The sequence below is a fragment of the Citrus clementina genome, unplaced genomic scaffold (genome assembly GCF_000493195.1).
Source record: "Citrus clementina cultivar Clemenules unplaced genomic scaffold, Citrus_clementina_v1.0 scaffold_3, whole genome shotgun sequence".
NCBI lineage: Eukaryota > Viridiplantae > Streptophyta > Magnoliopsida > Sapindales > Rutaceae > Citrus > Citrus x clementina.
In genome coordinates this window covers 25,610,580-25,636,554 of record NW_006262339.1, presented here as the reverse complement: position 1 = coordinate 25,636,554, position 25,975 = coordinate 25,610,580, and the positions used below count along the sequence as shown (strand labels likewise).

The 25,975-nt window shown below is 33.6% G+C and overlaps 3 protein-coding genes across 3 annotated transcripts; all 3 read right to left on the bottom strand.

The window, feature by feature from the left end:
- Positions 1 to 2,193: 2,193 nt before the first annotated feature.
- LOC18049385 (probable disease resistance protein At5g66900) lies at positions 2,194 to 5,298 on the bottom strand. The gene is made up of 5 exons (XM_006441973.2): positions 4,633 to 5,298; positions 4,129 to 4,532; positions 3,656 to 4,008; positions 3,251 to 3,459; positions 2,194 to 3,130 (listed from the first exon to the last, which is right to left on the bottom strand). The coding sequence occupies exons 1-5, from the start codon at positions 5,273 to 5,275 to the stop codon at positions 2,319 to 2,321; spliced, it is 2,421 nt and encodes an 806-aa protein (XP_006442036.1). The 5' UTR covers positions 5,276 to 5,298; the 3' UTR covers positions 2,194 to 2,318.
- Positions 5,299 to 7,878: 2,580 nt separating this feature from the next.
- LOC18049384 (inositol 1,3,4-trisphosphate 5/6-kinase 4) lies at positions 7,879 to 12,895 on the bottom strand. Its single transcript, XM_024189360.1, has 12 exons — positions 12,586 to 12,895; positions 12,451 to 12,486; positions 12,091 to 12,280; positions 11,682 to 11,776; positions 11,225 to 11,293; positions 10,881 to 11,083; positions 9,898 to 10,051; positions 9,206 to 9,319; positions 9,058 to 9,120; positions 8,648 to 8,793; positions 8,393 to 8,540; positions 7,879 to 8,282 (listed from the first exon to the last, which is right to left on the bottom strand). The coding sequence occupies exons 1-12, from the start codon at positions 12,739 to 12,741 to the stop codon at positions 8,121 to 8,123; spliced, it is 1,536 nt and encodes a 511-aa protein (XP_024045128.1). The 5' UTR covers positions 12,742 to 12,895; the 3' UTR covers positions 7,879 to 8,120.
- Positions 12,896 to 22,818: 9,923 nt separating this feature from the next.
- Positions 22,819 to 25,832, bottom strand: LOC18049383 (probable uridine nucleosidase 2). Its single transcript, XM_024188734.1, is given in 9 exon segments — positions 22,819 to 23,212; positions 23,583 to 23,718; positions 23,811 to 23,918; positions 24,508 to 24,604; positions 24,803 to 24,907; positions 24,990 to 25,175; positions 25,517 to 25,576; positions 25,724 to 25,771; positions 25,773 to 25,832. Coding segments are annotated over 9 exon segments (909 nt in total). The 3' UTR covers positions 22,819 to 23,103.
- Between the last annotated feature and the right edge of the window lie 143 nt (positions 25,833 to 25,975).

The following is a 25,975-nucleotide window of genomic DNA, read 5'->3' as shown; positions in this document are numbered from 1 at the left end:
TTAGGAAATATTTTGAAATATCTTTTAGATTTGAATTTACATTTCTGTCTAAACTAAACCGCATTGATTTGAGTTGATTTAGTTTAAAGATTGGTACAAATAGAAAAATAAAGAAAACCAAATCAAATAGGTTGGTTTTAGTTTTACGTTCAAAACCTAAACCGAATCTAAAATTGTTTGTCCGTCCATAGTTATCACTTGTCAGAGATCAACCAAACTCTATTAAGACACTAATCTTTAAGGATAGTATAATTAGTTTTTATATATCATGGAAGTAAGAAAATAAGAGATCAGTTCTTGTCACCCGGATTTTAGGAACATTCTTTAATGGAATGTTGAATTTTCACAATTTGTTTTTGGCATTATTTGATTCGACATCTTCATTTCCACTTCGTCCACTAGTGCAGTGCAGGGTAGACAACATGATCACTAGGGTAGTCTACTCAGAGCAAAACCGTGCTGGCCATCAAAAGAATGCCATATCAGTTCGTGTTTGTGTCTGTCGTGCCCATTATATGTTTTGTGTCGTGTTGTACCGTGTCTAATTTTTTTTTTCTTAGACCCAACCGTGTCATACCTAATAAAAAAAGCTTAATAAACTTTTTTTTTTTTAAGAAGGCATGCTAAGTTGTTGGTATATTTCTTTAAGCTCATGAATTTTTTTAGGTTCATGTATTTTTATTCATATTTGATAAAATCAAAAATTTAAAATTCAAGTTCATATTCAATAATAATAAACTAATAATAGTAAAAGAATGAAATATTAATTATTAAATTTGACCATATAGTATTAGAATTTTTTTTAATACTTAACAACAACAACAATAATAAATTTTTCTTAAGAGTTAATTTAATTGTTAATTCGGACTTACATAGAGTCATAAATTATAATTTATAATAATATTAATACATATTTATAAATCATGATATTTATAATTTTATTTATTAAAAATCATTATATGAATTATTTATGTAATAAATTATAAATATAAATCAATTATAATTTTTTAACTAAGAATTATATGAATTTTAAAAACTTGTACTAATAAAATATATTAAAAAATTTAATTTTAAGTTATTTGTAAAACCAAAAGAAATTTAAATCTATTTTCATTAAAAAGTCACCGAGGATTTGCCTTCGCGGGCCACTCATTCCCAGTCCAGGAAATAGAAAGGGTTAATTATTATATGCAAAACGAGTAATAACAAAAATAGACTTTTCTATAATACGGATTTTCATCCTATTGATTGTGTACGGTACTGCTACTCTAGAATCGAGTGTATTGTATAAATTATTTAACATGATTTATGGGTGGGGATTATCGCCTTGGGACAGTTACAGATGAATAAATTAAAGGACAAATTTTTACTTTTCAACCGGGGAAAAAAAAAAAAAGAAAAGCTCACATAATAGAGCGGTTAATTTTGAAAATCACGTAAGTTTTGTAGCTATTTTTATAAAGCAAGACTGTCTTCCTAGTATAATTAATATATATCATTTATTTTTCTTTTATTTTTATAATAGTTAATAATCCTTGTAAGAATATAAATTTATAAAATTATCCTTATTTTCAAATACACTTTTTATTTATATCTATTTTAAATTAAATAAATTATATGAATAGAAATAAAATAAAAAATTAAGAAAAATATTTTATTATTTATTTAATAATAATTTTTTTGTTTATCATGCAAGTTTTCTTATAATAATTTTTTATCATTTTATAATAATTTTCTTATATATGTTTATTATAAGAAAATGTTTGTAAAATAAAAAAGTTTAAAAAATATTTTATTATTAATTTTTTTACACAAAACATATATTTCTTATTTTTAGTTACTTAATTTTTTATTTTAATTTCTATTTATGAGATTTATTTAATCTATAATAAATATAAATAAAAATATATTTAAAAATAAAAATAATATTGTAAACTTGTATTGATAGGAAGTTATTGATTATTATAAAAACATTAGAAGAGTAAATAGTATCTACTTTTTATAAATTTCCTTATTCGTATAAGCTGTTTATACTAATCTTCTTGATTTTGAGGACACATATGCTTCATAATTACAGTGCAGATGTATTAGCCATGTGAATTTTACGGAGTGCGACAGACAGAATTAACGTTAAAATCGGAGTTATCATTAAATGAAGAAATAATGATTTTACCATTATTTTTGTTACCGGTCTATAACCCTTTTTGACTAAATATCACTTATTTTTCTTATAATTAACAAACAGATAAAAGCTTGCGCCATGCGAACTCAATACACTTCATTGTGGAACGGAAAAGGAAAGTCCTGAAAAGAGTATACTAATGAAGAAAATTTAAGTTGGAATCTTCTTGAATCACTTCAATCCTTGCACGTCCGGGCGGGGAGTATGCCAATTGCTCGGCTGTCTCTTCATCACATATCACAACTTGTAAATTCTCAAGATTCGTTGAGGGCACCTCCGAAATCGGGCACCCAATCACGCAAAGTGTCTTTAAACAGCACAACTCACCAAACCGTGCTGGAAATTTTCGGATGTTCAGACATTCGGATATGTCCAGAAAGTTCAAATGGGACAGGTTTCCAATCGTGTCTGGCAAAGCTGACAGTTCGGTGCATGCAGCAAGTGTTAGCGTTTGTAAGTTCCCAAGCTTACCAATCCCCTCAGGTAGTGCAGAAAGCCTATGGCAATTGGTGATCCGGAGCTTCTCCATGGACACAATGTCACATAACCCATCTGGCAATTCTATGAGATCATTGCAGTAATCAATGTCCATCTCCAAGAGATTTGGAAAAGCATCAGAAATTCGAAAGGTTGAATTCCGAAAAACCTGACCAACATTGCACATAACCAAGGATACTTTTTGCAGATGACTCATTCGTACGGTGGCCAGGGAATTAGGAAGAGAAACATGCTCCAATCTGACTTTCTTTAATTTGGATAAAGCACTGAGGACTCGGAAGTTATTTAATTCTGCAGGGGAGAATCCGTAATTTGTGACTATCAAGACCTTCAGTTCATCCATCTTCTGCAGGAAATCTGGAAGGATGTACTTCTTTGTCCGAATGTTCAGAACCACAACCTTAACTTCGGGTCCTTGCATGTCAGGCCAGTTCGATGAGAATGTTTCATCTGCATATCACGTCCATTTTATGTGAGACCGAGGATGATTGAATCTTGACATCAAATGAATTAAAATCTCTACATGTTGCAGTGTCCAAGTGTGAGGAAAAAGAAAAAAGTAATAACAACCTGTTGAGATTGACAAGAGGCTGGCATTATTGGGGTGCTGCTTTTGATCCATCCACCATTTGGGAAAATTGTTTCCGCTTATTTCTACAACGAGTCGTTTTCTCTGATTTATGGGCTCTGACTTGCTCCGACAGATAGTCAATTCTCGGAGAAGATCATGCTGCATCACAAAGTCGTCATTGTAGCAGCCGTAGTCACCGGCAGTTTTCCTAGTGAATAGACATAAATTGATTGTTCAGGGAAGATTCATGGCCTTTCAGGTAAAAAAAAGTGGAGAATTCACACACCAATTTGCATGCACATCAATGTGAAGGAAGTTATCCGTAAAGCAGAACACGTATGTTAAAATTGCACATAACGAAGGATACAAGCACAAGAGCAATTGCTTGGTTGATCGCTGCATACCTTGTGACCACCCTATCAACCAGATTTTGGCTAGATAGTTCATGAAGGTTGGTGATGGCAAATACGTCGTCAACCAGTTCATATAATTCCATCCACATGTCAATGAGTGCAGTGATAGGAATCCTTTGGTCCTCAGGAAAGGAACGCAGGTCCAAATAACATTCCTTGACCTCATTATTTAAGACATCCAAGCTGCTTCCGAGACAATCAAGTATGTCATTTTTTGATTGGAAAACAGATTCACCCCGAGAACATTCCTTCACCATTCTTTGCCAGAATACTTCCTGCTTCCCACAGAGCGATCCACCGACCACTTTAAGGGCCAAAGGACATCCCTTACAGGCTCTCAATATCTGCAGTTGGGTAAAACCAGATTTGGAAGGTAAAAAAAAAAAAAAAACATGCGCGCATTTCATATACAAAGGTGAAAAATAAAATGAATAATAGCATATAACTGGGGATAAGCAGAGCACCTTACTGACGATATTTTCATCTGGAATGTACGAGTTTCCATCTTGTAGGTTTGCTGAGTGAAGAAAAAGAGTCCTGGCAGCTTCATAAGTCAATGGTTTCAAATAATGCACAGAACCAAATTGTGGGAATTCAGACCTTGAGGTCACCAAAATCTTGTAGTCGGGTAACTGGAACCCCAACTTCTGGAGCAGGGATTCTGACCCGGGCCAGACATCATCGAGGACCAACAGTATAGCCTCTGTTCTCATTTGCTTAAAAAATCGCTCCAAGTCATTGATTGCAGCTTCATCTGTTTGAAACTCGGGCACAGGGTAACCCTTATGGTGGAGTACTTTCTGTACAATGGCCTTCACATTGGGGTTTTTGGAAACAGTAACATAGAAAATGTCGTCCTTGAATTTTCCTGTTCAAGTGCCATAGTGAGAAAGCTGGTGGTGAAAGACTCGAGGAAATTCAGTACCATTCTTACACTAGCAAAAAGCTGAATCAAGACATCTGGTTACCTTGAACTTGATCATCTTTGCAAAGTCTTTGGACCAATGTGGTCTTGCCATATCCTCCAGGAGCCGAGACCACAATGAATTGCCTTCCATCCTTGAACAGCTCCATCTTTAACTCCTTCAATGGAACATCCAATCCTGGAGTAATCACCGGAGGATCAGGCGCCGAGCAGCAATCTCCGACCTGATTAGACATCCAACCATTGATATTTCCATTACCGCTCATTCTTCTCACCATCGTGTGAATCTCTTTTACCTCAACCATAATCAACTTGCCGTCTCTTGCATGTTGCAGAGGAAGACTCGTCCGAAAGAAGTCACTGATGGATGTATCCAACTTGATGATCTTTTTAGCATAAACATATCTCTTGAAGCAATTCCACTTCACTTTTGAGCATTTACGCACCAGCTGCTCCCCTTGCTCCATCATCCGAACTAAATTTTCTGTTTCCTGCTTTGGCCGATCTAACACTTGGTTCAGCTTCTCTATTTCTTCGATCCACGGAATTGAATTTCGTAAAGTGGATTCCAGTTTCTCCAACCGATCCTTAAACGTGACTGCTTTGTCTTTTTCCTCTGAAACTGCTTTTAGTAGCTCTCCAAATACTGCTCCGAGGAGAGCTCCTCCAACAAATGCAGCAGCCATCACCTCTCTTTAGTACAACAAAAACAAACCCAGATGCAATTTTTTAATAATAATTTAACTGAACTTTTCTTTTTTGACAAGATTTCTTAGTGATTTAACTAAACTGAAAAGGAAGCATTTATTAAATGAGGAATGGATCAGCTGACTCCCACTACAGGCAAGCATCAGATACCCTTATTATCGGCTGCCAATAAACGACTGAGTAAAGAAGATGAAGCGTCCACACGTTTCCTAGTTGACGTAGACTTTAGAGTGAGTTCCTTAATTAAGGGTGTTTACTTGTTAAATAAACATGCAAGGAATGGAACTGTATTCATCGTGTAGCACACAAATTTATGAACTAGGAATGAGAATCTAATTATGTAATGGGAGAGGTAGTATTTAAATAGAGAATAAGAATGTAGATTAAATTGATAATTTTTATCATTAGACAAAATCAAAAAAAAATGTCATCCCTTTTAAATGATGATAATAATATTATTAATAACTAATTTAATTAAAAAATTATAGTATTGCTTTCTATATTATAATAAACATGTATGTTTTTTTTCTTTTTAAATGTTTATTTATTTATTTTATAACTAAAAAATAAATAATAACAAAACATATATCATATATTTTAACTAAGGGAGCTGCTACCTTACAATCAATGTAAGGTACAACCCTCTCTATTGGTTGTGGGACCTTACATTGACTGTAAGGTAGAAAAATCCTTTAACTAAAGATATTTTGGTAATTTAAAATTATCTATTATGATTTTTAGATAAACTAGAAACACCAATGATAATACTAGCTCAAGCAAATAATTTATTTCAATAAACGCACCATAGAATTGTAAAATTATTTACTACTAATTTTGAAATTTTTAATTTTTTTATTAGTTAGCTTAGTTAGCAAGCTAATTTCGTCACTGCCCATGTCACTCTACTCACGAATGGAGTTCAAACCTTAGACTATTGTTTTCAATACATCAGACTTTACCGTCTCAATTAGGTGCATCCACAAACAGTGGCGGACCCAGAAACTAAAATGAGGGGGGGCTTAGTTCAAAAAATTTTATTTAACTTAGATTTTTTTAATGTTCACTCGAATACATTTTAAGTCTTATAAACTCAAATTTTATTACTTTTTTTTTAAATTCTAAATAATAATAGTAATAAATTATTATTTTTAAATGCGTGAAAATATCATTTTTTGAAGTAGTATTTTAAATGCGTGAAAATATTATTTTTCGAAGTAGTTTCCACAAAATATTTAAAAAAATAAAATAATGTGGCTAATGGGATTTGAACCAAGGTTTCAAAATCATTAAATAGCACTCTTACCATTGAACCACAAGTCTTTTAATATATGAAAAATGTGTCCAAATTAGTTTATCTAACTTTTTTAAAAGGGGCTTGGGATACATTTAAAAGAAAACTTAATGGCTTAGGGGGGACTGAAGCTCCTCCTGGGCCTTAATTGGGTCCGCCCATGTCCACAAATCAAAATAAGTTAAATTTTCTTTTTTTTTTCCTTAGAAGACAACTAGGCACTTCAATATTTTTTTCTTCTTTTAAAAGAAGACATGCAGTGAAATATTTAATTAAAAAATATTGGTCATTTAACATAGGGGTATTCGCGGATCGGATTTTGCGGATTAAACATCAATGCATATCTGATTCACAATTTTACGGATTATAAATTTTTAATCTAATTTAATTCAAATCCAATCCACACGTCTGCGAATCGGATGTAAATTTGACTCAATCCATATTCAATTCACCATTTCACGGATTGGTTTGTGGGCTAAAAAATTTTAATCACGTCTTATCCACGAAACTAATTAAATAAAAAAATTAATATAAAAAATAATTTTACTACCGATCAAATTCAAAATTAAAATAAGATTTGAATAAATTAATTGTTTAAATAAAGATAGAAAATACATTTGTACATTTCAGTAGATGAAAATTAATTGCTTAATAAGCTCTATTTTTTTATTTAATTATTTTTGTTTTATATTATTATCAGATAAGGCATAATATGATGTTAATATAACTATATTTTAACTTATTTATTTATTAGTAAGAATAATTTCATATTTACAAGTTTAATTTTTTTATTAAATAAATATTTTTTTTTTTGGATTCGCGAATTTTTATAGATTTACGGAAGTAAATTCATATCCAATCCACCCATTGTGGATTTCAAAATTTTAATCCAATCCAATCCAATCCACCAATACACGGATCAGATTTTTACAGATCAAATATTTACGGATAAGTCATAAGATGAATTGAGCCGATCAGATTAGATTCTAAACACCCCTAATTTAATATGGCTCATGTTTATTTATTTATTTTTTCAGTATGAAACGGCTTTGGTAACATACAGCTAATATGAACACCTTTAATTTCATTTACATTAACTTTTGGAAATAATTTCCCTTTTGCCTATTTCTTGCTGTTTCGCTTGTTTCTCCGAAGATTCAACTTTCATATTCAATTTGTCCAAATTAAGAGACTATTTTATCATTTATTTTCTTATTCTTAAAAAGAATACCACAGCACGCGAGTGTCCTCACAGCCAAGGCCCTAAGCAAATCCTTCAAAACCCCATAGCAAATGCTTCTATTGCCCTGAATACTGTTGTTTCTCAATATTATTAATATATTATTTCTCCTCAAATAAATTTAGAAAACAAATTTTAAGAGGATGGAGAGAGATTCCCAATTTATCAAAATTTGTTCGTAACACAGCTCAAACTCTATGATACAACAGGTACTTGAAGCAAAACCAAGCTTCATCAGTGTCGGTGAATTTACATAAAGTTACTTAACCGACCAACAAGCTGCAGATGACGCTCAAGATGAGGAAGCTATAGTTGCTTGTTGCATCTTTATTGCTTCAAACTTCAGTTTAATGGCATCCCAAAAAGCGGGTATGGCGATATCTTTATCTATTTCCTTGAATGATGGAAGGTAGTTTAAATCTACAATGACATGGTCACCAGTGCCTTCTTGAATCTGTAAATTGATAATACACATGTTAATATATATGTTCAGGCAATTCACTCACGGTGTACAATGCAGGGAGGTCAAGAAATGATAGTTAAGAATTTATATGGAATACGCACGACAACATCAAATCCAAAGATGGTCAGATCAAGTGTTTTTGCAAGCCACTTTGCAGCATCTTTGATCAGTTCAAGATCAAGATCAACCTTACAGGAAATCGAATCTCCTGAATTTTGATTTTCAGTGTCGATGGGTAGAGATTTTAAGCTGCAAAAGACACCACCACATTATTAGTTTCAACGAAGTATCACAACCATCCTTAGAGAAAGCAGATCAAAGTAAGAGGGAATCGGAAACTGGGGAGCAGACACTACCTGTCAAAGAGGATAGGTCTAAGTCCATTCCTTTCATACGATTTCATCAGAATACCAGAGTTTGGAGTAGACTTCTTAACTGCATGGAAAATATTTTCACCCAAGACATAAAACTTAAACAGAGTGGACGAATGATTGACATATTCCTGTAATATCAAAGAAGAACAGTTTTGAATTCAATGAGTTCCACTCCATTCAGCTCCCATGCAATCAGTCATGTATGAACACTTGAACATTTAAGATTATAAACAATAGACGAGTTTGTGAAGCACAGTCCACAAGGAAACACAATTCTGAGTGGAAATCACGACATATGAAAGCAGTTGTAACCACACCTGAGCAACAATAACAATTATGCTGCCACAATAAGCAACATATAACTATGCAAATACCATCAACTTCGTGCTCACCTGAACAACAGCAGGAATAGGAACATTCAAATCTTTAAAATCTTCAGTTCCAAAGACAATTGCCTGTCACTCCAAGATAAAGCTATTATTAAACTGGGAAGAAATTGAGAGAAAGGAAAACCAAGAATTAGATTAAAGCTATACCTACCATACTGTGAGAATCAGCCGTACCACATGCAACTTGAGGTTTCACTATACAGGGAAGAGAAAGTTGTGCATCTGACAATCTTTGTGGCAAGCCAGGATCTTTAAAATCAATAACCTGCATATTTGAAATTTAGATGTTACCCATTTGGAGGAGATACTAATGAAACTTCAGAAGATTTAAGTCCAAAAGCAAGCCATAAGCTGTATAATTGTGATTACATAAAAAAAATTATCAATATATAAAGCACCTAGAGAAAATAAACTACTTGACAAATACAGAGCATTGACTGAAATAAAAGACCAAGCATTTTTCTGAATTACTTTGTAATATCAGATTCCCTCAAAAAACAATTTTATTGAAATGTATAATCATGGAGATACATATGCTAATCTTCTACTACAAAGTACTCACAAAAGGGTCCTTTTACACTAACCAACACAAAACCCACCTTATCTATTAGTGCCCAACAGAGAACATAGTATATAGCAGCATTAGTAAACCTTGTATTGATTCTAGATTCCTTCATTCATAAAATGTACTACAGAGCAATATTAATTGGAGCAACAAAGAGGAAAATGAATCCATCCTTCTATCAGTGTTTTATTTGTAGAAAGAACCCAATTTCTACTGGTTCAAGGATTCGTGAGATCAATAGTTAAGAACAACAAAGAGGCCATTCTGGTAGAAAAGACCTTAAGAAAATGGGCGCCCCTAATTGCATGTCGTCCTTTAGCTTTTTGTTCTTGCAGCCTAAGTAGAATCAGTTGGATCTTTAGCCGATCCAGTACAGGGTAAATGTTACTGAGTGGGTCAATTGCGAGGAAATCTGAGTGGTCTTCCATAAATCTGTAAAGTGGCAAGACTTTATGAAAAAACTAAGTGAATACTACATTAATCTAAGAATAAGTGTCAAAATTTTTTTTACACAACATGCTATTAGAAGTCTTTTAGATAAAATTTCTTGAAATGGGTATTATGAGACAGGAAAGATGTAATAAGAGTGCTGGTTGTCAAGACACTCAATTCAGTTACTACAATTATTTTCATCCTAAATTCCAGAAATTGGCAAAGACCCTTCATTTATTTATTTATTTTTTAGCAAAAACCTTCATTTACTTAAACAGCATGAGCTCATTCCTTTCTTAGTAGGAAGCAACAAACTTTAATCTATCATTCTCTCATGTAAACATGGTTGACAGAGTGTTTGGAAAAGTGACTATAGAAAAGATAGATAAAAGGACTCATAACAAAAAGATGTTTAGTTACTTGCTTTTAAGATCATTTGAGAATGTGGAAAAACTCTTACCACTCTCAAAGACACTTTTGAGAATTCATAATGGCCCAACAAATCTTTTTGACTTGACAACTTGATAGAAATAAATTAAGATGATATGTCACTAAATTTTCGAAGCAAACTGACCATCACAAACAAAGTCTTAACACCCTAGCTATTAATCACAAACCACGAGATTTCATCCCAAAAAACTTCTGACCACAATCTTTCCATATAGCAGAAATGTAGATAACTGGAGGATATCTTTGAAGAGGTAAAACAAAAATATCTGACTGGTAGTACAATTTCCAGCCACCAAGAGTGCCATCTAATTATAGAATGATTGCCAAAAGGCAAGAAAATATATTTTCAAATAGAGAAAATGGAACTTTGAGAAGTTACCTTTGTAATTCCTGCATGCCCTTTGTGTAAGTAATTCTGTTGGAGGATACTGAAGAGTTGCTCAACTCAATGGATATGATTTCATCTGTTGCTTTATGTAGAACCACATCAACATTTTGTAATTGAGATGATAGAGGGATCTCAAATGTGAGAGGCAGAAATATCAACCCGTTTGGAGTAGGATACAAGGGAAATGCACCCCTCTACAGAACATAGGACCAAATAAGCTTTCACATGATAGTCGCTGAATCTAAGATGAGTAAAGAATAAATGATTGACAACCCCCACATTTCTTTTAAGCCTTTTCAACACACCATGCTCTCATTTAAGCAAAAAGAGCTCACCTTAGCAAAATCTTCTTCACGCGAAGGCTTCATAACATAACCAACCACCACAACATTGTTGCAAGTTGCCTACTTAAGATGAGAGACATAAAACAAATCATGGACTGAAACTCTAAAGATAATTAAAAAACTATGCACTTAGTGTATGGTGTTTCTACATATATTCCTTGCATTTGATTTTGTGATCTACAAGAAACTAATCACATTACTTTTTACTGCTTTTTAGTTTGTATTTCCAGAACAAGTTTGAATTTCAGGTGTATGTTATATATCATAGATCCATGATTTCAGTAGCACACCTTAAATTAGTATTTTCTCTAGAAAACACAGCACTTTGCCATTTTTCCGTTTTAAGCTGGCAAATGTTATCTCACTAAACCCAAAAATTATTGAAAGAACAAATCATAACCATACAAAACTAAAGTGGTACTATAAGAGATGAATCGCCTGAGGAAACCTTTTTGTTGAAGCAGCAAATAGTCAAAGGTAACTCTTCTAGCTTGTTGATATAAAGCATGCTTGAATTCTGACCTGCAGTAACAACTTCAGCACCTGAAACGGAAGCAGACTCTAGGTCAGCAACCAATTTTACCTAAAATAACTAGCAGAAACTAAAATGTATGCGCCCCCAACATGCAGGCAGCAACTATAAATGGCACATAACCCCAAGTCCCACCAATTTGTGTTACTGCAAAACTGTATCAATTCAATTCTATAGAGACACTCATACCTAGTGTAGAAAGAATCTTAGATGAAAGACGGACAGAAATGCTATTGTGACAAAATAGGTAGTCAAATACAACCCCCTAGCCAAATTCTCCCACCCACAAAGAGGGCGACGAGAATATAGACGCTGCAGTACTCACCAACGACAGTAATAAGCCAATTGCTGCTAATTTTACACATGGAATCCTTGCTGTTTTGAACGACATACATAATAATTCCTCCGACGTCACCCCAAGCTCGTGTAATCTCATTTACACCACCATCCACAGATGCATGCAGAAGAAAGCATTCGCATGAGTATTCTACTGCTATCCTCTTCAACACATTCACCTTAAACAAGAAGAGACACACAACAAATGCACTTTAGCAAAGTGCTTTTGTAGAAAGCGCTTTCCATTTGAAGGAATATTTATGGAAGTAACTGAAATTGATACACTCCCCTATTACATTGACCATAAAGAAATTAAAAAAACTAAAGAAAAAAAGAATTAAAGAAGTACCTTATCAGGAGAAAGACCCGGCCCGTAAGAAATTCCCTGAAAATTATTTAACAAAAAAAAAGCTCATATTCCACTCATTATTATTACTATATACAAGAAATTCAAGCAACAATAACAAACAGATGAAGAGAGTACCGATCGGATGTTGGAGTGGCGGAGCTTACGAAGCAAGTAGGAGGCTCCGGGCCGCAGCTGAAACGACGAGTCGTTTGCGTTTGTAGGAGTCCCGTGTTCGGAGGCCGACAGCATCTCCGATTCGTCCAAAATTACTCCTTTAACCAAATTACTCATTTTTCTCTTTCCCCTATTTGTTCGTGTTCGTGTTCTGTGTTGGCTTTCACAGCGAAAGAGGAAGAAGGGAAGTCCGGACTCGGAAGAATCACATGCTCTGCTTTGCTTGTGCCAATTGCGCCCGGTACACCTCCATACTTCAAAAATTATCTCAATACCCTAAATCTATTTTTGCCAAAATTTTCATCGATAACCTTTAAAAATTGATAGAAAATTACTAAACTATCCTTATTTTAAAACATTTCAACTCAACGGACAGCACCTCTCCCTTCTCTACTGAAGCAAACAAACACTCATCTGCTGCAATTCCCTCCATTATCAAACTCAAACAAACAAACACTGCAATTCCCTTACCAGCATCACCTCTGTAATTCCCTCACCGGCATCACCTCTACCGAAACAAACATTCATTCTCCATACATGGTAAATCGAACTTCAACACGAGCAAACTAAGCCTGAGAAGGGGAAGCTGCCACAACTGAGAAAGTGAAGCATAGTTCGTCACTACATAATCGCCGGAGAGAGTTGATCATTTACTGCAAAATTATCAGAATGTAAGTAGTTGAGACAAGTAATTCCATGTAATTAGTTTTCTTGTTAATATTTAAGGGAAAAAAACAAAAAGTTAGGGTTTTATATTGAAAAAATAGATTAATTAGTTGTGGGTCTCTCATAACATGTTCGAAAACAAATTTTTCATAACATGTTCGAAAACAAATTTTTAGTTGTTTTGCTGCATGCAAATTGTGAAAAATTAATGGATTGTGCTGATTATAATTTTGTTATGTAACACAAGATTTGGTCGTGTAAAGTTATGTAAGATTCAAGGTTGTGTATTACACGACCTTCATGTATTGCACGATTACACGACATTCATGTATTGCACGATTACACGACCTTCATGTATTACACGTTTACACGACCTTCATGTATTGCATGTTTATACGACCTTCATGTATTATACAATTACACGATCTTCTTGTATTACACAAGTACACGACCTTCAATTCCACATTTTGTTTCTTGTTAATAGAATCTACACATTACATTTAGTTTAATTAGGCTCACAATAAATTGGAATGGTGCATATACATTTGCCTTGTGAAATGTCATTAGTTAGAGAGATTCTTAATTTCCAATTATAAGTCATGGTAAGTCATGATATGTCTAGTTATGAGTGGAAATATTTTATCACTGCGAATGGTGTTCTTATGTGTATAACATTACATTAATTTCCTATAATTGATATATTTTTTTCTTAATTGATTTCATGGATTAATTATATGCAGGCATTCCTCATGTATGCTTGTATGCAAAAAATGTCAACGAAAATTATTAAAAAAAAAAGTGAAATTAAATTGGAATCTAAAAAAATTCCACATCATCATTAGTTTGAATTGTAACTGGTGGCATAGGATCAGATGTCTTAAGTTTGAACTTCATTGTGATTTTGAATTCTGAAGTATCTATATCAATAACTTCAGCTATCTTCTCCACCAATTCGGCATATGTTGTCAATCGTGGTATCATTATCCCTTTAGCCTTTGAACCTTTGAACTTATACTCGTCATTTTGCTCAATCCATTCACCATTAAAGAGAATAGGCACACGCACTAAAACCATATCTGATGATACAATAAAAACAATAATATTAAATTTCATATACAAGTAACTACACGACCTACATGACCTACACGACTATATTACTTACACGACTATATTTCTTACATGACCTACACGACTTACACGACTATATTACTTACACGACCTACATGACTAGTTATATGACGTACACGGTATCAAAAGAATGCACGACTCGAAACATTTTCGCCATAAATAAGTTATATTGCTGAAAAAAATAATTAAACAACCTACATTGCATATATTTCTACGTATAAGAAAAAATGGTGAAAATAAAACATTGTAATGTGAGGAAAATTTCTAAATTTTCCTAAAAATTAAAAAATTTAAAACCCAACAAGATTAACATACCTTATTGGGTTGTTTAATAAGCAATGCACCTTTAAAGAAAGAGTTGGTGTTAAAGAAATGAATACATAATTGTATTTGTGTAAGAAGTTATGAGAGATTCTAAGAGATTCTAAGAGATTTTGAAAGAATCAGCAGCAAAAATAGATTTGGGTGAAAGAAATGAGGAAAGAAATATGAAAACAATTCATTGAGTGAATTTGATGCATTCATTAAGGGTATTTCTGACTTTGCTCACATTTGTTAGGGTATCCATGAAAACCAAAAAGGGAGGGGGTATTTAAATAATTTTGAAACTATTAAAGGGTATTTAATTAAAAACCCCGCTTTGCTTGCTGTACTTTTTGCCTTTAACGAGATTTTATCATTTGATCCTTGCACTTTTATATATTTCTTGTAAAGGAATAGTATGTACGGTTGTAATTTTTGGATACCTCCTCTGAGATTTACCCCTGCTACACTTAGAAAAAATGTATGAATATATTGACATATAGCACCCCTTAACGTATATAAGGGTTAGGGAGCCGTTTGGTTTGACAATAAAAATACAATAATGCCCTTGCTTCTTGGCGCCAAGTGCATAAGAATAAAGACAAGGCTGATATTATACTCTTACAATAATTTAATTTGACAATAAACAAACGACATACAATAATTTAATTTGACAATAAACAAACGACATAATGAGACAAAATTCATGTGATTGGTGAAAATGCTAATATACCCTTTAAAAAATGTATTTACAGTTGTTGAATGACTTACATTTCAACAATTTAAAAGCAACAAAGCAAGGCTGATATTACCGTTGGAACAACCCAACAGTAATATCAACCTTCCTGAGCTGTATTTAAGAGCAAATAACACTCATTTTTTGCCCAGATTCACCACTACCTAATGCTTGTTATGGATTCAGCAAGCTGAGAACAAACAACAGGATCCAGCAGCTGCGAAAGCAGAGGATGGAGGAATGAGATTAATGGCAACCTCATTCGATTTGCAAATAAGATATGTAAGTGCAACAAAAGAGCTAGTGTGAAGATTTCATAATTGGATGACAACCCAAACAAGCTATATTATTGCTGTATGGACAGCCGACATGGCTGCGACTACTTCAAGTTATGGATGCCATCCCTTAATGATTTCAATAAAGGTGAAATATTTGAATGTGTAGGAACATGTCAAGCAAATTATGAGTTATTGCTGAACATGCAAAAAGAGTTAACAGATTTGAAGTTGCTGATGCAAAAAACACATAAAACAATAGGGAAATGCAGTGGCATGAAGACAATATGTTTCTTGAACATGTTCTTTTTCATCTGTGCTACTATAGTTTTAATAGTGGGTGTAGTTTTAGCTACAAAGTAGGCATTATGCAACAGATGCATGTTTTAGTACTTAAAGTATGTAATGATCAACTACTACCATGAATGTGAACTTAACAACAATTTACATGACTAGCTAAATATGAACATAAAATGCATCTAAGCTTTAATCTGTAGCTCACTATCCTATTCAATTTTATTATCCACTATGACTAGTTGAACATCAATATGAACATAAAATGAGCTTTAATAATGTGTATGACTTTTGCATATAAATGCAAATAACTAACCCATTCAAGTTCAATATCTAGATTAGCTGAATGCATAATCCAGCAGAAAAGTAACATTTGTAAAATTAAAGAATTGTGTGTCGATGAACACAAGAATTTAATCAATATATAATTTTATATAAGACATTGACAACCGCTACCAGCCACCAAAAAGAAATTGGAAGGGAGAGATATTTTACAGCTTTCCAGGAAACAACATGACATGAGACATTTAGAACAATACAAGTTTGCTTAGTATAAAATAAGCTTTAATCCATTGCTCATTATCTCATTCAAGTTTATTCAACTGCAAGCTCACTTAACTCTATCTCAATATCATCAGAACATTAAAACAACAAGCAACCGCATAAATTTAAATCAAAGTATAATATATAATATGAAACCACAAAGCATGCTCATATGGATAATTGGCATTCCAACAGAAACTCAGTTTGAACATTCATTCTTTGGCTACAACACACCGAGTCTTTACAAGTGACAGAAGCACAACATATAAATATATATAGTTATATCTCTCATAATGACCTATTTTTGGCAGTATGAAAGTCTCTACCTTTCAGCAAAGTATAAATCAAAAGTACTCAAACCTATATATTAGGTGAGTAAGAGATTATACATCATCTATTGATGCTCTGGACAATTCAAAGGTGTTGCATCATCTAATCCCCTTAAAAAAATAGAGTAGGAGGTTATATATGTGCTCTGTCTTGTCACATACTTTTAGCTCTATGTTTTTGAATCTGCTAGATGCTTTAACTTTAGTAATCATTCTTGAGTCAAATGCCCTGTAAGCATATTGCATATTCAGTATAAAAACCATAAAATTAAGAATATTAAGTAACTTCAAATGTTTCCAAAATCATTATTACCATTATCATGGGCAGATGACTGCGTTTGGCTAGATCGATTGTCTAAATCCTGTGAGTTGGTCTTACTAATTGGTGTTTAGAAAATGAAAATTAGTGATTAGTTCATAAATCATGTGTCTGCAGCAGTTTTCATTAAGAATAATTTCAATACATTTGTTTTACCTTGCCCTTAGCCCTTTTCTTCTCATTATCACGGGTTGCCCTTAGGCAAGTCCTCTTATTATGTCCCCAATGGTCACAACGAGAGCACCTCACACTTGAACTTCGCTTAAATGTTGAGGATTCACCTTCTTCTTTCCTCTTTTTAGTCTGAGGCCTGCCAGCTGATCTTATGGCTGTCGGTGGCTGCAAATTGTCGTGAAGTTCAAGTGGCCACTTTTTTTCATCTGGAACTGGTGTAAACTGATGTTTTTATGTCCCAATAAAACCTGCATTTTTCAAATATGGATGTATAAAGTCTTCTACATGGTATCTCTTTACATCTATGGAACAAAGGGCATGTTTGTAAGAAAGTCCGCAGATTCCCAATTCACCACAGTCATAATTCTTTTTCGGTAAATCAACAATAATAATCTTTGTCGTATCTTTAACTACCTCAAAAGTTTCATTATGCCTACAAATGATAGACAATGATCTTGCTGCTAGTCTTCCCTCAACAATCTTTCTTCTCACACCTGGTGAAAGCTCATCATTCCATCCAAGGGCTGCCTCATGCCTTTTGTGAATTAAGCGCATGATTTTCCTTCGTATCTCCTTAAACATCCTCACAATTGACAAACCTCTGTAGTTGTTAATCCAATTATTAAAAGATTCAGTCATGTAATTAGTACATAGTTGCATTTTGTGTGTGAGGAGAACAAATGATTTGCCCAACATGCAATGGGAATTTTCATTAGCCATTCATAACCATCGGGAGTTATATTCTTCAATTCTTGCATATGGGAATGAAAGTCAGTAGCACTAGAACTCCTACAGGCCCTACAGAAAACTTTTTTCAATATCAACCCAGGAAACTTGTTCTTGAAGTTTGCATAGATATGTCTACATCAATACCTCTTCAACGACAGAGGAAATACTCTATCTAATGCATTGAGGACACCTTTTTGCCTATCACTCATGAAGTATAAACCTTCAACACCATTATAGCCGACTTGATCATATAATTTTTCCAAAAAAATACTGCCAAGACTCATTATTCTCAGTGTCAACCACACACATAGCCAAGGAATAAATTCCATAGTTTGCATCAATGCTGACAGCGATTAGGAATACACCTTTATACGGTCCTTTTAAGTGACAGCCATCAACCCCAATGAATGGCCTGTACCCTTAAAAAATCCCCTTCTACTATTGTCAATACAGAAGAAAAACCTCTTGAATGTGGGAAATTCAGCACCACCAATCCAATCCCTTCCAAAAGAGACAGTGGAACCAAGATTGGAATTTAACAAAGCATGCATGTACCTAAATAATTTAATGTAACTGGTCTTATGGTCTTCACCAAGTAACTCAAGTGCTTTCCTTTTGGCCCTGTACAACTTCTGATTATTGCATTTAATTACATATCTTTGCATCAAAGTAGTAGCAATAACAGAACTCTTGATGTCAGGATTGGCCTTGAACAAATGTAGATATGTGGTTGCTATCCAATCCGAAGTTGCCTCATAATTGTCATCAACTTTAGGACAAGTGTGCTCAGGGCAGTAAGTCTTAATCTGAAATGATCTCCTGTTCCAATTAGGGTTTGCATGGATTCTCCAAGTGCAATTTGGTGCAGCACACACACATGTCACCTTTGTTTTTGAAATATAAGTGTGCAACCCAAGAGGGGGGTGAATTGGTACTTAAAAATTATCTTAACAAAGCCACACAACAATCTAATCTAACGCCTTAATAAATTCAAAAGCAATAAGTTCAATAAAAGTACAATAACAAATGAGTAAGGGAGAAGAGAAACAAACACATGAATTTTTACGTGGTTCACCAATCCTCGCCTACGTCCACGCCTCCAAGCGATCCAAGCTTGATGAGTTCACTATCCGAACCTTTCCAAGCCTTCAAATGTTTACAATTGACTTCAAGGTGTCAATGAACCTTTACAACAAAGAAATTATCTCCTAATCTCTTCACTCAAGTGTCTCACACACTCAAACACTTACAATTAAGATGAAGAAATGAAAGTTACAACAAAACTCACTCAAAGAGTAAATATTCAAAATGAAGAACAAGAGATGATTCAATGTTTTATGATTTGCGAATTGAGAGCTCAAGATATCTCGTGTGCTTTTTGTTTATGCTTGCTAGAGAGCTTGAAAATGAATTGGATTTGAATTTATATAATTTGAGCTAAAAAACTAGCCGTTATGCACATTTTGGTCATAACTGGCTTACCGTTTATCAAATCCGGTTAGCCGCTTTTATGTTACTATTAAGGCAAAAATTTGAATTTTAGAATATCTGGGATGCCGCTTTTTATATCCGAATAGCCGTTTTTGAAATCCAGATAGTCGTTTATGCTCCAGAAGCTTACTGCCCAAAATCCGGATTGCCACTTACCATATCCGATTAATCGCTTGCTACAGTAACTGCTACAGTGAAATATTTTTTAAATTTATAGTTTGACCCCAAAACTTTATAAAATTATATTATGACCTAAAATGTTATGAAAGCTTTCAAATAGGTCTAATTTTAGAATTTCTAAATAATACTTTGTGAATCCCAAAACTTTCTAAAATTATGATTTCACTCAAGCTATGTGAAATTATAGAATAACCCAAAATATTTAAATAATTTCAAATAGGTCCAAATCTAAAATTTTAAAACAATATCAAATGTTTTAAAATACTTTCATTTTAGTCCAAAACACTTTAATTCCATAACATCATTTTCTTATTATAAAAACACAATTCATTGATCTTTGTTTAATCAACACATGTGGTTTGTTATTATCAAAATCAATATCTATAGCCATATAGGCTAACCGTTTTTTTATTCTTTAACCTTTTCAGTCTGAATCCATTTCTAATTGCAAAGACCTTCAACACTTTTCTGAACTCCCACACATTGACAAACAATTGTCCAGGCTTTAACAATATCTCATCACCAACAGAATTAAACTCAAAGTCACATGCATTTTTTTTTCATATTTAATGCAAGTTTGTTCTTGGACAACATCATCATCTGATTCACCTCTACTGTCATCTCCAGATTCATAGTCATCAAGATCATTACCATGTGGATCAGTCTCATAATCATCTTTATAATCATCTGGATTAGAACCAACCAGATTAGAATCATGTGGATCAGTCTCATAATAATCTTCAAATTCATCTACAGATGCGTCATAACAATTATACAACTCTTTATTTCCACTTTCCACATCATTATTCAATTGCTGAGTGCACTTTTATACTGAACTTTCAACCCTATTCATATCTGGAAGCACTTTCTCAGGAGTCACTGCAAACCTAGCCCAATTGTACCCCTTTACTCTAGGTTGTTCAAATGTCTCTAACAAGTCTTTGTCAATCAAAATTGTTTACTGCTCAGTCTGCCATGGAAATATCACTTGACCTTTATCCTATTTGCATTCCTAATAGGATGACCTCAATAAGCATCCCTAATATCAACCCATTGTTTGTGCAAGCTATACTGCTCTGGAATAGCTAAACCAACATAAAAAACTTTACCATCTATCACTGCCTTAATGTCAAAGTATAGCAAGTTGCGTAAACAATGACAAAAATAACTAACCTTTACAAAAATATATGGATAATAGTAGTTTATAGAATGCTAAGCGCTGATATTGCATAACTGATGAGTGAATTAATGCTATTATTAGTAGTATTTGGGCATATTGGCTATATACAAATGTGTAAATCTCAGTAACTTTGCTTATGCTACAAGGTTAAATTCCTAAAATCTAACAAGAATATAAAAAATGCAATAAGCAATCCTTTCAATTTTGCCAATCGCAGCAAGTTCCTGAAACTAGCATACTATTTCTAAAGGGATCAAAGAACATACCTTGACTAGTCGCAAGTATTACATTCTAGCCTTGTGAAGCTCTTTGTACCAGCCATATGAAACACATATTTTGATTATGTACTCATAAAAATTGATTTAAATAATCATTATTTCTTACAGTTCGAAAGAACAAGCATTAAGCAGAAAGAAAACCTCCCAACAGTGTACCCAAAATATCTACTCTATGCTTGCTAGAAGAAAGGATGGAATAATATCTTTGAGTTCCAGCCCAACCCTTGCCATTTTTAATTTTACCTTCTCTCATGACAAAGCCCAAACCTCTTATATTTCTTTGAAACAACCGTTGTTTAGGTTTTAAAGAACATTTTAAGATTCTTTGAATCAGTGCAAAAAATCTTAACAAATATGCAAACACATACAATTTTCTATCATATATTCAACTAGAATATCATATCGAATTTTAAGTCAATGTCAACATAACAAAGTCTAGAGTTACCTTTCAAAGAACATTTGCATCTATTGGATTCAAAATTGGGCTCGATCACAAAGTCCTCAAGTAATTAGGATTGCATTGGAAAGTGAAGAACCAAGGTAAACAAGCGGATACACTAAAGATGAACAACATTTTTAAATTCATGAATGCCCATACTGATTGAAACAAACAGAAGCATATGATATATTGTAATCACTTTTTATGTATTGGATTTCTATACCAATTTATCTATTCACATAATACCAACACAAGTCTTCTACATTAGCACAGACACTATACAAATAAGAACTAGACTCGTAAGAGAAAAGCCCACTAGTCAACTAAACTAGCAGCCTATTGAATAGAATGCAAGAATAAATGAAACCAAAATTAAGCTTAAAGATTTTATGGAAATACACACCTAGTACGTTCTTCATTGATTGACTGCTCAGATGCCGGTTGTGGCTGGAATTTAGTTCTTGACATGCTTAATGTCAGAGAATTTTTCTCACTGTATCTTTAAGTCCATATAAGTTGAACTAGTGGGTATCATATGGGAATGAAAGTCAACCCATGAGAAGAAGTAGAGATGGGTCGCCATCCCTTTGGTTTTCATTGTGTTCCATGCTTTGTCACTGTGCATTATTTATGTACAATGCTTTCGTTCAACAGTCATTGTGCAGGATGCAAGTGTTTAGTTTAATCAATTTACTGTTTCTTAACCATTTAAAAATATTAAATTTTTATAATTACGTTATCACCCTTGACTACCAAACGGCTCCCTAACGCTTATATACATTCAGGGGTGCTATATGTCAATATATTCATACATTCTCTCTAAGTGTAACATAGGTAAACCTCATGGGAGGTATCCGAAAATTACCCTTTATTAAAATAGGTCCTCGTGTGTCATGTTACGATGTTAGTCCTTTTTATGGGGGTGGGGTGGGTGGTGGGGGTTAAAATTGTTGATGGCAAAGGCCAAAGAGCCATTTTTCACTGAATTTAGGAAATGATAATAGATTGACAACAAAAATTTACGAGAAGTAAAATTATCATATGTAATGTAAATAAAAATTACTTACATTTTCGGATTTATGTTGTTAAAAAATAATATAAATGAAGGAATATGCAAATTGACTGCAGAGTGGTAGAACTGACATGGGGTTTCAATTATGGAATATGTTACATTATTAAAACATCAATGTTACATTTAAACAGAAAAATAAAAAATATATATATGCAATTGTCTTTATTGTGCAATAAATCTGAAGTTGTAAACGTCATTTCAAGCTCAATGCCACCATTTGATCGGATGTTTTACAAAAGATGGTCCAGAACTGGAAATCAAGGACAATTTTATTGCCAAGAATGGTTGATTACTATCAATTGCAGGATGTCAAATCAAGGACAATTTCATAGGTTGAATATATTTATGAGTCCATAAGCCGATCCATGAACAATTTATAGACAGCCGGAGCATCAACTGTGACTGCAACCTTAACCGAAGGTTTATCAGACCATTCAGTGATTTCAGCAAACCTGGTTTAAAGAGATGAGTCAGTGGGAGCTCAATGAAGATGTTATGACAAACAACAGAGAGTTCAAAGAAGCCTATGTTCAGAACCTGTAATGTAAGAGACGCGTGTTACTTATCTTACTTTTCCAGACACATACAAAAGTATTTGATTTTGTGAAATAAGTTCTCGGCTAATTACGGCCTTAAATCATCATTTACACACACAATTTATCAAATTCATTTTTCCTTCGTCTGTTAAGTTCTTGAATAAAGTTAGCACCAATTTGGTTTTGTAGCAGTCAAGTCCCTTGGCTTCAATCAACATATATTTGGTATCTACAAATCACATCAACCGACCACAATAATCAAAGTTGCTGATATGAAAAATCCTACCTCTTTTGTTTGTTGTATAATAATGTGAGTCCCCTTGTAATGCCACTAGTCTGGACTCTAACGACGCCCTCCATGTAAGTGAATAGTGAAGGATTAACAGCTACAAGAAGAGCTGTTGGATCATGAAGGTAAACGCCTATATGAAGAATTGAATTATTATTAGCAGGTGTATGGTCGTTCTTCAGACTTTCAAGGGTATATCAACCCACTTTCATCAAATGAACAAACCTTTTGTATTGTATGCATCATGATGATAAGAGAAGTAGACCTCTAAGATTTTGCATAAATACTGCGCATGTTTTCCATTTGAACACACCAACTTGTCTCTATCAGCATCTAAAAGGTAAGAAAAAAGATAAAAAAATCAAATGAAATAAGCAAATAAATGGACTAACATCTAGTTACAAGCTTACAATAACAATAGTCAAGAATATTATGCTCATCCAAGTTTATGCACAGATAATTGCTTAAATGAAAAAAAATGGATACGCTTTCAATGTTTAGAATTAACTCTACAGAAACGGAAAGGCGTCGAAAAAGAATTCAGTAACTCCAAATAGGCAATGGAAAGAATGTGGAGGTAATTAATGCAATCATAAGAACTTATAATTGTTTGACAAGGAAAAAGAAAAATGGGGAAAAAAAAAAGGTGGAGGAAATTTATTATAGACACCAGTATACAAGGTTATCAAAATTCAGAGACACAATTTGGTGGGATGCAAGTGCAACTTAAGATAACTTAAAAAAGTAGAAAAGCTGCTACTGTGTTGGAGATACAACATTGTTAAGTATTTAGCCTGGACAACAGAATTCATACTACTTTAGTAAAAGCATCAGGACATTGATTAGCACATGACATCATTACACATTGATGTTGTTTCCATTTAAATGAATAACAAGTGACACAAGATTTTCTGACAAATACCTGTCATAACAACTTGATGCGTAACATTAATACCCACAGCCACAACATCTGCTCCACATGTGAATACAATATCTGCAGCATCGGGATCACCAAAAATCTGCTCATTCCAATCACGGATCAGAAAGATATACAAGTTAAACACCACTGACACAATCAAATGTGACGAGTCACAACTAAGTAGGCCGGAAAGAGTACTGAGTGCAGTAGAAGCATACAATATATTACATCATTAGCTGTTTATGACTTGAATAGTCAAAACACTAGGCAACTGAAGAATTAGATTTGAGGAATTTACATTGGCCTCTGCTGCTGGGTTAACATTCCCATTTACTGCAAAAGCACCACCAAGAATAACTATCTGCCCAATGTTTTTAACAAATGCAGGATCTTGTTGAATAGCCTGTATAAATAGATGGTTGGTTAAGAAGTAATATAGATTGTACTTGCAACAAAAACAAATGTTCAATGAATGAAAATCTGACCAATGCAATATTTGTTAGTGGCCCCAATGCAACCACAGTAATTTTCCCAGGGTAAAGATTTGCTTGCTCAACAATAAAATCAGCTGCTGACTGTTTAATTGGCTTCCCTTTTGGTGGATGGAAATTCTGGTTGCCAAGTCCGTCAGCACCATGGACAAAATCAGCAATGCGAAGTTTTGTACCTTGCTTCACATGAAAGAACAAGTCAAAACATTGACAACCTCAATACCCAACAAAACATCAGTTAAGTTTTGCTGAGTAATAATTGTGATACACATGCAAGATCTCAAGCTAAAATTTTGTTAGGTAAAGTATAACAATGTCATCCACATGACTCCAACTTCTCAGTTATACATTCCTATAGACTAATATTTTTGCCTTAATAATAATTCACTAGAAAATCGGACACATACATTAACCTTCATTCATTGAGTAAATAATTGATAGAAACATCCCATAATTTCAGGTATTATCAGCTCATGCAAGTAGATGAAAATTTGTGAAACAAAAAAGAGGGAAGCACATACGGTGATGGTGACATGGGATCCTTCAGCCACCGGGACATCAGTCCTCCCTGCAATCTCCAACTAATCCACGAAACACAGCACCCCCAATCAATCAAAACTATCAAAAATATCTAAATCTGAGCCATATCAAATCAACCCATTTGCACAAACATTCACAAACCAATAAAAAACCACAGAAACAAAGAGTGAAAATCTTGTCTTAGTTACCAAATGCAAGACGATCTTGGTGACAAGAATTGTTTAAAGATGACCATAAAATTGTAGTAAGTACAATAACCTCCACTTCAAGTGACCTCAAGGCCAGAAGTATAACCATGACATCATATGCAGCGACATGAAATCCAAACTTATTGCTTCAATTGTGAAAATAAAAAATACCCAGATGATAAAAACAAATAATTTGATGATACGGTTGAATGTAAAAAAGACTTACCAACACCAGGGTCAGTGTCAATGATG

What these genes read in the sequence shown, in the direction of transcription:
- LOC18049385 (XM_006441973.2), bottom strand. Translation starts at nt 5,275, where the DNA reads ATGGCTGCTGCATTTGTTGGAGGAGCTCTCCTCGGAGCAGTATTTGGA. An exon ending in CAAAGATGATCAAGTTCAAG is followed by an intron (nt 4,533 to 4,632) that starts GTAACCAGATGT and finishes GCACTTGAACAG; the next exon opens with GAAAATTCAAGGACGACATT. An exon ending in GTTGATAGGGTGGTCACAAG is followed by an intron (nt 3,460 to 3,655) that starts GTATGCAGCGAT and finishes TCTATTCACTAG; the next exon opens with GAAAACTGCCGGTGACTACG.
- LOC18049384 (XM_024189360.1), bottom strand. Translation starts at nt 12,741, where the DNA reads ATGAGTAATTTGGTTAAAGGAGTAATTTTGGACGAATCGGAGATGCTG. An exon ending in GGCATGCAGGAATTACAAAG is followed by an intron (nt 10,052 to 10,880) that starts GTAACTTCTCAA and finishes GCCACTTTACAG; the next exon opens with ATTTATGGAAGACCACTCAG. An exon ending in CTATTCCTGCTGTTGTTCAG is followed by an intron (nt 8,794 to 9,057) that starts GTGAGCACGAAG and finishes TTGATATTACAG; the next exon opens with GAATATGTCAATCATTCGTC.